This window comes from Sus scrofa, chromosome 14 (genome assembly GCF_000003025.6).
Source record: "Sus scrofa isolate TJ Tabasco breed Duroc chromosome 14, Sscrofa11.1, whole genome shotgun sequence".
Taxonomy (NCBI): domain Eukaryota; kingdom Metazoa; phylum Chordata; class Mammalia; order Artiodactyla; family Suidae; genus Sus; species Sus scrofa.
In genome coordinates, this window is record NC_010456.5 from 13,766,719 (window position 1) to 13,778,980 (window position 12,262).

A 12,262-nucleotide genomic window follows, 5' to 3' on the forward strand; every position below is an offset into this window, starting at 1 on the left:
ATCCCCACCCCCCACCCCTGGGGATGAGGAGGCTGTAAACCCAAGGCTGGCTCAGCTATGCCCTCCTGGTTGTCAGCCAGCATCAGTAACTATGGCTTCCCTGAGGTCACACACTGTCCTGTCCAGGAGCCTCTGTGGCTCGGTCTGTCCCTCTCTCCTCGGACACTCAAGTCCTTCCAGGAGGAAGTCCTCCTGACTCTGGAAGTCTGGGCTCCTGGGCTGTCTGACACCAGACTTCCTTGCTCCTTGTAGAGTTTTCTCTGCACTCCAGGAGACTGGAAGAAAGTAGAGAATTTACTGATGACTAATTCTATGCCAGTGACCTGCTAAGAAACTACCTGCATTAACTTATTTAATCAGACAATGACCCTGAGGCCAGTAAAATGAACACCCTTATTTTATTATGTATTTATTTATTTATTTTTATTTTTAGGGCCCTATGGAAGGCATATGGAAGTTCCTAGGCTAAGGGTCAAATCAGAGGTTGCTTCAGGCCTAAGCCACAGCCACAGCATTGCAGGATCCCAGACTCTTCTGTGATTTACACCACAGCTCAGGGCAACCAACTTAACCTACTGAGTGAGGCCAGGGATCGAACCCACATTCTCATGAATACCAGTTGGGTTCTTAATCTGCCGAGCCACAATGGGAACTCCTGAGTACACTTATTTTAAGGAGAAGGAGGAGTTCCCATCGTGGCACAGTGGAAACGAATTCGACTAGGAACCATGAGGTTGTGGGTTCGATCCCTGGCCTCACTCAGTGGGTTAAGGATCCAGCGTGGCCATGAGCTGTGGTGTAGGTTGCAGATGTGGCTTGGATCCAGCGTTGCTGTGGCTGTGGCATAGGTGGGTGGCTGTAGCTCCAATTAGACCCCAAGCCTAGGAACCTCCATATGCTGCAGGTGTGCCCCCCCCACCCAAAATAATAAAATTTTTAAAAATAAAGAAAGAAAAGGAAAGTGAAGTCCAATAAGTTTGGGTGACTCCCCCAAAGTACACGTCTACTAGACAGAAAGAGGATTTAAATCCAGTTCCAGCACTTGTGCTTTCTGCTACTTCACCTCAAGAAAGTTTGAAGATACACAGAAAGAGGAACTTTAAAGAATTAATCAAAAGCCTGGGGAAAGTTTTCCCGGGGCGTAGGAGCCTTGATGCATCTGCTCCCATGCGATATTTAAGGATTGGCTGTTGGAAAGTTCCTGGCCATTCTGCCTGGAGGGAAAGTCCTGAATTATTACTGAAGTTTCTTTCTGCTTCTTCAGTGGCAGGTCTAGATGAAATTCGGTTCCTGATTCTTGCACGGGTCTTCTGGTGCATGTGTACAAGAGTTTATTCCTAGGAGAGATGTGGAATCACAGGGCTTGTGTGTCTTCAAGTTCATTAGAAAATGCCAAACTATTTTCCAAAGGGATCGCACCAATTTAGATTTCCACCGGTGGTGTATAAGTGTTAAAATCATCACCAATCCCTGCTACTTTTCAGAATTTTTAATTGTTGCTTTTCTGGTAGGCATGAAAGATGATTATAATTGTAGTGTTATGTGCACTTTTTGTTACTGCTGCTAAGTGCATATTTTCAAGTGTATTAGTATATTTTCTCTTTTGAAGTGTATGTTCAAGTTTTTTTTTTATTCTACAAATAAATTCGTTTTATAGGATCACTTTATATATTCTGAATATTAAACTTTGGTCAGTTGTGTGTGTTGCAAAAAAAAAAAAAAAAAAAATTCTGTTCCAGAATTTCTAAGTTGCTGGTAGACAAATTGATATAATAATCCTTATCTATCTGAAGGCTAGTTTGATCTGTGCCAAGTAGGCTCTTTGGGGGCCAAAAGCTAAGTCCTGCCTTTGCCCCATGAGGCTGGAGCATCTCATTTATGTCCCTGGGACGATGCTGGTGCTGTATTCAGCCACACTGGCTGTTTCACCCCCGTTCTCTATCTTTTTTCAAATTCTCACATCCTCTGAGCAACAGCCCCAGTTGGACAAGTCTGAAAGGCCCCTGAACTACATGGGATTGAGGTTAGTGGGGGGCACAACCAAATCTATTTGCCTTGTCACTTTCCCTCCTATTTTCTCCTCTTCCTCTGCCCTGAGGCTAAGAGAACTGAGAGTCGTCTTGGGAACCAATAGCTTAATCAGCCCATCCCTGGATATAAAGGGAGTCACTCGGATAATTCTTCACAAGGACTTTCAAAGAAGCAACATGAACAATGATATCGCCCTGCTCCTGCTGGACACGCCCATCGCGTTCAACAACCTGAAAAAACCCATCTGCATGCCCAAGCAGCCCGGCCCCTCCACGTGGCACCAATGCTGGGTGACAGGATGGGGGCAGATCAAAACTGGTACGTAACTGGTCGGCATCTCCTGGGAGCAGCTGGGGGAAGAGCCACAGCAAGGGCATCTGAAGATGGACCAGTAAACCTAAAGGAGAGGGAGGGGGGAGAGGGTGAGGAAGGAGCAGGGTGAGGGGGCTTGCATTAGAACAAATCCCTGCACACCAGAAACTCACCGAGGCCTAGAGTTCCCGCTATGGTGCAGTGGACACAAATCCAACTAGGAACCATAAGGTTGCAGGTTTGATCCCTGCCCTTGCTCAGTGGGTTAAGGATCCAGTGTTGCTGTGAGCTGTAGATGAGGCTTGGATTCCGAGTGCTGTGGCTGTGGCGTAGGCTGGAAGCTGTAGCTCTGATTTGACCCCTGGCCTGGGAACCTCCATATGCCAAGGGTACGGCCCTAAAAAGCAAAAAAAAAAAAAGAAGAAGAAGAAGAAGAAGAAGAAGAAGAAGAAGAAGAAGGAGAAGAAACTCAACAAGGCCAGATCTCAGCCTCTTCCAGGTGCCAAGGAAACATCCCCCGCAAGGCCCCGAGCCTAGATGCCAGGTGTGTGAGCCAGGCCCTGGGTGTGGTCCTATCCTGCCTGCACAAAGCAGTCTTATTTGTTTAATTGAATTTAAATGCTCCAGTTTGCCAGGGGCTCTCTCCTCTATCCTGTCATATCTCCCTGCTTCACACATTGATGTTTCCCACCTGGTCCCTAGAGGCATTGAAGATGCCTGCCCTGGCCTAGGCTTTTGATGGTCCTGGAGTGGTGCCCAGCCGTTCTTAGAAATGAATCTGTTGTTACTTGTTGTTACGTTGTCACTTGGCCAAAATAGGAGGAACTGTCCCAGGACATAAAGGGATTCTGAAAGCCCCGCTGGACTGTCCCCAAAGAAAACTCAACAAAACCAAGAGCATATAAGTAGGGGAGGGATGGGAACAGCACAGCACTAGCTCAGGCCTGAACAAGACTCTTGGTCCTTAGAGATGCTTTGCAATGAGCTGGGGTCTGAAAGATGACAGGTGTTTCAGAAGTTTGGTAACTAGGAGGCAGCTGATGTTACACCAGTTCAGGGCTCCGGGCACGACTCAAAATTTAGAAGTAAGGAAGAGGCAGATGGGTGCCTGCAAGATTACAAATACTCAGTAAGGAGAAGGCTTTTGAAATCTCGGGGTAGTCAGAGTTAATGAGACAGAGAGAAGTCCAGACAAATTCCTGGAAGCTGGCAGTCCAGCAGAGCCCTTGGCAGACACTCCTGTAAGGACTCTCAGCCAACCTACCTTTGTCTGGGGGACCAGAAGCTTTTTCACTGGGATGGCAAACCCCGTTTCTGCAGCCCTACATTAGAGGTGTCCTCCTTGCCTAATAGAAAGTAGTGATAGGCGAGTATGCTGAAGGGGCAGGATTGTGCTGAGAAGTGAGCCATAGCAGGTTCCAAGAAGTCAAGTCTGTAGGACTATAGGAGTCAAGTTGAAAGCTGTCTTTTTTTTTTTTTAATTTAGGGCCACACCTGCAGGATATGGAAGTTCCCAGGCTAGGGGTTAAATTGGAGCTGCAGCTGCCAGCCTACCCCACAGCCCTAGCAATGCTGGATCCTTAACCCACTGAGGAAGGCTAAGGATTGAACCCGCATCCTCATGAATACTAGTGGGGTTCGGTACCACTGAGCCACAGCAGGAACTCTAAGTTGGAAGTCTTGGAGGCAGGACTGTGATTTTGAATGGGAAGGATAATTCAAGTAGATGGGGACTTGTTTGGAAGAGCCTGGGGTGGTGGAGTGAGTAAACTACAAGGGATTACTAGAAGGAAGTGGGGGTGAGATTCTGTTAGGATGTGGAGAAAAATGGATGAGTGGCTGGCGGGACACAAGCATGGGACTCAGGTATGGGCCAGGTGGCCTAGGGCACACACAGTTGCATTATTGGCACTGGGGTTGCTGTTCAGTGACTTTTCTAATGGGCTTTCTCTGTGGCTCAGGTACCAAAGAGCCCATGGAAACTGAGCTGATGAAAGTGCCCATGACCATTGTGGACTGGGGAAAGTGTTTAAAGCAATTTCCAAAACTTACCAAAAATATGCTGTGTGCTGGTTACCAGAACGAGAGCTATGATGCCTGCCAGGTAAGTTGGGTGTATCCCCCTCCCTACCCCTACGGGCCTCCATCCTCTTGGAGCTGCCAGCGCAAAGGTGTCCTCTCTCCACTGGGAATGGACAATAAGAGTTAGCAAAATGGGCAGGAAGCAGGATCAGACATGGGAATAGAAATACAGTCTCAGGAATACTTCCTGTCAGGTCCTTGGGAGTCCGCACAGGCCTGGGAGTCCATACGCGACCCTACATAAATACTTCTGGTTTCTCCAAGGAGGACCCCAAGACTTTTTTCATGCCTGAGACTTTTAAAAAACACAAAGCCAAGGAGGTTTTGAGATGCATGCAAGGAATTGTTTTACTTCACTAATATTAGCTGCCTGTGTTGAATATACTAAGTCCTGGGGATGCAACCATTGATGAGACACGGTTTCTCGCCTGAAGGAGCCCATGGTCTCCGGGGCAGGCAGTTGGGTAAACAACCATAATGCACTGCAGTGTGCATATGAGTTTCATTGAGCCAAAGTCTGGTAGCTTAAGTTCTCTTTAATAAAATGAACACAGGCTTTCCCGTCATAGCTCAGTGGTTAACGAACCTGACCAGCATCCATGAAGACATGGGTTCGATCCCTGGCCTCGCTCAGTGAGTTAAGTGCGTTGCTGTGAGCTGTGGTGTAGGTGTCAGATGGAGCTCGCATCCTGCTTCGCTGCGGCTCCAATTCCACCCCTAGCCTGGGAACCTCCATATGCTGCAGTGTGGCCCTAAAAAGATTAATAAAAATAATAATAATAAAATGAACACAAAAAATTTTTAAAGGAAAGCATTTTTTGATTGATGCTAGAAAAAATAGGCATGGGGGGGGGTCCTCATAAATTAGCTTCCTCTGACTCTAAGGATGGCAGGGACCCACCCTGAGGGAGACCACTCTGTTGAGCCCCCTTAGTCCTACTCATTGGCTGGGCAGTGGATATGGTCATTGTTGCAAAACTGTAAGTGCAGGTGTTAAACGTTCTGCAGAGAGATGAGAAGACTGTCTTATGGAAGGGCTGTGAAGTAAGAAAGAGTGGATTCCAGGAGTTCCTGTTGTGGCTGAGCAAGTTAAGGACCCAATGTAGTCTCTGTGAGGATGCAGTTCCATCCCTGGCCTCCCTCAGTGGATTAAGGATCCAGTGTCGCCGTGGCTGTGGCATAGGCTCCAATCAGCCCCCTAGCCTAGCTACTTCCATGTGCTGCAGGTACGGCCCTAGGAAGAAAAATAAAACAAAACAAAACTTGGAGTTCCCGTCATGGCTCCTTGGAAACTATTCTGACTGGTATCCATGAGGACATAGGTTCTATCCCTAGTCTCTCTCAGTGGGTTAAAGATCCAGCGTTGCCATGAGCTGTTGTGTAGGTCGCAGACTCAGCTCGGATCTGGTGTTGCTGTGGCTGCGGTGTAGGCTGGCAGCTACAGCTCCAGTTCCACCCCTAGCCTGGGACCCTCCATATGCTGTGGGTGAGGTTCTAAAAAGACAAAACAAACAAACAAACAAAATTAACTCAAAATGGATCACATCCTTAAGATGTAAAACTCTGAAAATTTTTTTTTTGGTCTTTTTTGTTGTTGTTGTTGTTATTGTTGTTGTTGTTGCTATTTCTTGGGCTGCTCCTATGGCATATGGAAGTTCCCAGGCCAGGGGTTGAATCAGAGCTGTAGCCATCGGCCTACGCCAGAGCCACAGCAACGCGGGATCCGAGCCGCGTCTGCAACCTACACCACAGCTCACAGCAACGCCGGATCGTTAACCCACTGAGCAAGGGCAGGGACCGAACCCGCAACCTCATGGTTCCTAGTCGGATTCGTTAACCACTGTGCCACGACGGGAACTCCTGAAAATTTTTAAGAAAAAAACAAACATAGAAAGCCTCTGGGACATAGAATAACACCAAAAACATAACTCATAAAAGGAAAAATTGATCAGAGTTTCCATTGTGGTGCCGTGGGTTGTTAAGAATATGACTGCAGTGGCACAGGTTTGATTCGCCACCCAGGACAGTGTGTTAAAAGACCCAGTTACCACAGCTGTGGTGTAGGTCACAGCTGTGGCTCAGATTTGGTCCCTAGCCCAGGAACTTGCATATGCTACAGGTGTGACCATAAAAAATTTTTTTAAAAAAGGAAAAATTGATCAACTGGCCCTCTTCTAAATTAAAAAGTTTTCCTGTGTGAAAGGCCATATTAAGAGGATGAAAAGACAAGTTACTGATTAGGAGATATATCCAACCAAGGAGCTGTACACAGAATGTATAAATAACTCTCAAACTCAACATAGAAAAACGAACTATCAAATTCAAAAATGGGCAAAAGATAAGAACAGACATTTCACTGAAAAGGACATACAGATGGAAAATAAGAAAATGAAAAGATGTCAACATCATTTGCCATCAAGCAAATGCAAATTAAAACCATAATCAGATATCACTACACACTTCTCAGAATGGCTTAAAAAAAAATGGTGACAACACCAAATGCTGACAAGAACACGGAGAGACTGGGTCACTCATACATTGCTGGGGGGAGTTTAAAAGTCTAATCACTCTGGAAAACAATTTTCTAGTTTCTTTAAAAATTGAATGTGCCCTAACCTAGCACATACTACTCTTAGGCATTTATTCCAGAGAAACGAAGGCTTGGGTTCACACAAAACCCTGTACAGAAGTGTTTACAGCAGATTTACTCACAGTAGACCAAAATTGGAAATAAATAACCTTCAAGACACAGATAGTTAAATACACTGCGGTACATCCACAGGAGGCAATACCATGCTGCTGTGATAAGAAGCAAACTGTTGATCCTTGCAAAAACGTGGCTGTGTCCAGAGCCGTCTGCTGTGTGAAATAAGCCAACTCCCAAAGGTCCCACCCTCTATGACTCCATTTACATAACATTCTTGACATTATAGAAAGGGAGAACAGGGTTAGTGGTTGCCAGGGCTTAAGGAGGGCTTGGGGGGAAGTGGATGTAGCATAAAGGGGCAGCATGAATGAGGGATCCTTGTCATGATGGACATGTTCTGTGTGTTGATTGTATCAATGTTAATATCCTGGCGGTACTACTATAATATATGTAATTCTGCAAGATGGTATTATTGGGGGAAATATGTAAAGGGCACATGGGATTTCCCTATATTAGTTCTTACAACTACACATCAATCTACAATGATATCAAAGTTAGAAAAGAGAGGAGTTCCTGCTGTGGTGCAATGGTATCAGCGGCATCTTGGGGGTGCTGGGACGCAGGTTCGATCCCCAGACTGGCACAGTGGGTTAAGGATCTAGCATTGCCGCAGCTGCGGCTTAGGGGCTCAGATCTGATCCCTGGCCCCAGGAACTCCATATGCCAGTGGGGCAGCCAAAAAAGGGGGGAGAGGGAGAAAGCTTTTCAATAACAACAGTTAAGTGAAAATCTCTCGGATCGTAGCCACGCCGCAGACCTAGGGATCAACCAGTTCATACTGGAGCAGGAGACAGGGATCCAATATCAATTGAAAAGGGGAAACAGGAGTTCCCATTGTGGCTCAGTGGGAACAAACCTGACCAGTATCCATGGGGATGTGGGTTCTGGTGTTGCCTCGAGCTGCAGTTGGTCACAGACGCATTTCGGATCTGGCGTTGCTGTGGCTGTGGTGTAGGCCTGCAGCTTAATTCCAATTCTAGCCCTAGCCTGAGAACCTCCGTATGCTACAGATGCAGCCCTAAAAAGACCAAAAAAAAAAAAAAAAAGAAAGAAAGAAAGAAACGGGGAAACGATATTTAATAGTAGGCTTGTAAAGAGAGGGCGTTCCAGAGATACTTTGGGGGAAACTGTGGTTCAGGGAACTTTGAATATTTCAGAAGCCAGAGGTATCAAAGGAAGAGCGTGGAGAAGCAAGCAGAGCAAGGTCAGTAAGGGAGGCTGTGCCATGCATGGGGACTTGCTGTTGTCCCAGGCTGTCACCCCCCTGCTGCTCACCCAAGAATATAAGAATCAGGCCCCATCAGTATTTACACCTGTCCTTTCAATCTCTTTGATTCAACACCAGTCCCTATTCAAATGGCCAAAGCCAATTGCGGCAACATTTGAAATAACCCAGTGACATCTTGGAGGACATTTTCTGTACCTTTTGCTTCAATGGCTGGATCTACCATCTGGAGTTTAGTATTTTTGCTCCAATCCCTCCCCTATCAAAATGTACTTTAATGAAAGCTTCTAAAATTAATCATCTATTACTTAAGAGTGCTATAAATAAATGTGCTGTTATCATTTTAAGCCTTTTAAAAAATCGTGAAGTGAAAAGCTTTGCTCTCTGTTTAGAAAGCTTTCTATTGCTAAGAATAAGCTGACAGTGATCCAGTCAAGGACATTTTTCTGAAATTATATAACATTATCATCACATTGAAAACAGATAAGCCAGGCAGAAAGTCCCCTAGGGTTTAAAAATAATTGCCCTTAAAAATAAAATCACACTTTTAAATGTAGCAAACTTGAAAATAACACATAATCACATAATTAAGGAAAATTGTAATTTTATGATAAAAAACACTTAAATATGTTCAAAGTAACGGCAATACGATTATGCTGTGCTTAAAATACAAATTAAAATTAAACACAATGGAACTTGGTGGTTTACTTTTTCTAGCACTCTTCCTCTTTGTAATCCCTTAATGTTATAGGACAAAAAAAAATGTTCAACTTAAAAAAATAATTTAGGAGTTCCCGTCGTGGCTCAGTGGTTGACGAATCTGACTAGGAACCATGGGGTTTCAGGTTCGATCCCTGGCCTTGCTCGGTGGGTTAAGGATCCGGCGTTGCTGTGAGCTGTGGTGTAGGTCATAGACACAGCTTGGATCCCGAGTTGCTCTGTCTCTGGTGTAGGCCGGTGGCTACAGCTCCGATTAGACCCCTAGCCTGGGAACCTCCATATGCTGCGGGAGCAGCCCTAGAAAAGGCAAAAAGACAAAAAAAAATAATAATAATAATAAAAATAATTTAGGTGTTCCTGTTGTGGCTTAGTGGTAGCAAACCCAACTAGTATCCATGAGGATGCAGGTTCCACCTCTGGCCTCGCTCAGTGAGCTAAGGATCTGGTGTTGCTGTGAGCTGCGGTGTAGGTTGCAGACATGGCTCAGATCCCATGTTGCTATGGCTGTGGTGTAGGCCGGCAACTGCAGCTCTGATTCGACCCCTAGCCTGAGAGCCTCCATATGCTGTGGGTGGGGCCCTAAAAAGACAAAAAAAAATACATATATATATATATATATATACATATATATATATATATATATACATATATATATATATATATATATATATATATATATGTCGTAGGCCCGTGTGATTCAACCCTGGAGGGGGACACACATTCAGAAAAGCTTAGCTCACTACCCCACTGCAAACACCCACACCAAAGAAATGAAAATGGAATCCTTCTTTCTCACTCTCAGGAAGAAATCAAGGGAGACCCAATTCACATCCACAACCCTAACAGCACCCCTTATATCCTGTGTTTATTCCTTCCCTTTACAGCTCTGTCCCTTCTGATTTAAGACCCCAAAGCTGGTCAGCCCTTTCCTCTAAGCAGTACTTTCCCTGTGTTCTGGCTCCCTCTCTCCTCGATGCTTAGGGAGTTATTTTCCCACCAAACCCTCCCCCTCCTCCTCCCTCTCCAGTCCAGTCCCATCCACAGCCCACCCTCTACCCTGCATGCTAAGATTCCCAGAGCCAGACTGACAGAGGGGGGCACACGCCCCCACCATGGGGCCAGGATGGATGGGCACGGATTGGCAATGACGCCATGCCCCTCCATGGTCTGGAGTGGGGAGATTGATGGACCCTCTTCTACTAATGAGCTGGGCTCTGCCTCAAAGGGACAGTTTGGAATGGGACTCTCGGGAGTTCCCACTGTGGCACAGTTGGTTAATGATATAGCTTGGCTCTGTGGCTTACCAGTTCAATCCCCAGCCCTGCACAGTGGGTTAAGGATCTGGCACTGCCACAGCTGTGGTGTACATCACAGCGCGGATCCAATTCCACCCCTGCCCTGGGAAATTCCATATGCCATGGGTGTGGCTGAAAAGGGAAAAAAATAAATAAAATGGGACTCACTACTGCTCTGTGTTCTCTGTCCACAGGGTGACAGCGGGGGGCCTCTAGCCTGTACCACGCAATCTGACAAGAGATGGTACCAGGTCGGCATCATCAGCTGGGGGAGGAGCTGTGGGCAGAAGAACACCCCGGGAATATACACTTCACTGGAAAACTATACAGTCTGGATCAAGAACGTGACTGAGATGGAGGGAAGACCCTATAGTGTCAAGAAAATAAGAGTCTCTCTTAAAGAGAAACCAAAGAGCTCCCGGGCCTCACAATTCCTAGAGCCAGAGAGCCCCAGATTCTGGCTCCAGCTCTGCCTTCTGCTCTCCATGCTGTTAAAGGCCATTTTCTACGGATAATAAAACAGATGCTATTCTGTAACCAAGGAAGGTGTGTGAGAATGAGCCACCAGCAGAGACACTGACTACAGATTAGAGCTAAAGGCTAGAACTGAAGCCAATAACAGAAAGAACCAGAAGTCAGGCAGGCTGGAGCCATGGTTTAGGGACTGGGCTTTAAGTCCCTTTAGGGACGCTCTGCATTGCAGGTGAGGTACTGAACTCAAACCATCTAAAGCCAAAAGGGTTGTTTATAGAGGTACATGACAGGGAAAAAAAAAAAAAAACTGGAATGGTAAGTTGGCTGCAGGCATGGCTGAATCCAGGAGTTCAGCAGATGTTAACAGAAACTGTTTCCCCAAAAGGACTTCTAAGCAGTGGCCATAATGAGCACTAGTAACTTCAGTTTGCATCCTACCAGCTTAGCAGCCTCAGTAGAAAGAGACTTAATCCTGATAATTTCAGCAAAAGTCTATGGTTTCACTCTCTTGACACATAGGCCATGGCCCACTGCTGCTACAGTCACTGTGGCCAACAGTAGCACTCTCCTGGGCTTGGCCCAAGTCGCATGCCCACTCTAGGAGCCAGCCAAGGGCCAGCCACCCAGAACTCTGTGCACTGATAGTGGGTGTTGGTGATGCCTGACATAGAAATTAGGGTGCTGTGGACAGAGAAAAGGGACTAGGGACTGGAAATGCCCTTTGATGGTGAACATTCTGGCTGGCCGACCTCCTAGTCAGCCAAATCCCAGGCTCTCAGGAGCTCCTGAAGAAATGATGTCCAGGAGTTCCCATTATGGCTCAGTGGTAACGAACCCGACTAGTATGCATGAAGATGCAGGTTCGATCCCTGGCCTCACTCAGTGGGTTAAGGATCCAGCATTGCCATGAGCTGTGGTGTAGAAATGGCTCAGATTCAGCATTGCTGTGGCTATAATGTAGGCCGGCAGCTACAGCTCCAATTAGACCCCTAGCCTGGGAACCTCCATATGCCACAGGTGCAGCCCTAAAAAAAAAATAAATAAATAAATAAAAGAAATGATGTCCAGAGATTGTTGTTTTAAGCCCACTGGAGGGATAGGGATAGAATAGGAAAAGAGAGAACTACGAATCTTTTTCTGAAGAAGCACCATCCAGCCGGTAAGTCATGGAAGAGTCTAAGCTCCTCTTCAAAGCTTGGCTCTTCCTAAATAGCCGCTGCATCTTTGGTGGGAGCCCAGGGAATCCAACAGAGGCCAAGGCCAGAGGGCTGGATGCACTTGGGTCCCCGTCTTCTCAGCCTCCACACCTGGAGGAGAGATTCCATCCTGTGAGTGGGGACTGGCTGGGGGACAGACGAGTCTCTCAGTCACATCTACTTAAAGATGCTGTGATACGGGGCTGGGAGAACGAGAGAC

General features: G+C 46.4%; 1 protein-coding gene across 2 annotated transcripts; it reads left to right on the forward strand.

Annotated features, from left to right (window-relative positions):
* Positions 856 to 11,153, forward strand: PRSS55 (protease, serine 55). 2 transcript variants are annotated; one of them, XM_021072645.1, is made up of 4 exons: positions 856 to 2,023; positions 2,190 to 2,349; positions 4,305 to 4,447; positions 10,567 to 11,153. In XM_021072645.1, the coding sequence occupies exons 2-4, from the start codon at positions 2,208 to 2,210 to the stop codon at positions 10,885 to 10,887; spliced, it is 606 nt and encodes a 201-aa protein (XP_020928304.1). In that variant the 5' UTR covers positions 856 to 2,023; positions 2,190 to 2,207; the 3' UTR covers positions 10,888 to 11,153. The 2 variants fall into 2 exon arrangements, with proteins under 2 accessions (XP_020928304.1, XP_020928303.1); XM_021072644.1 differs by having other exon boundaries at positions 856 to 2,349.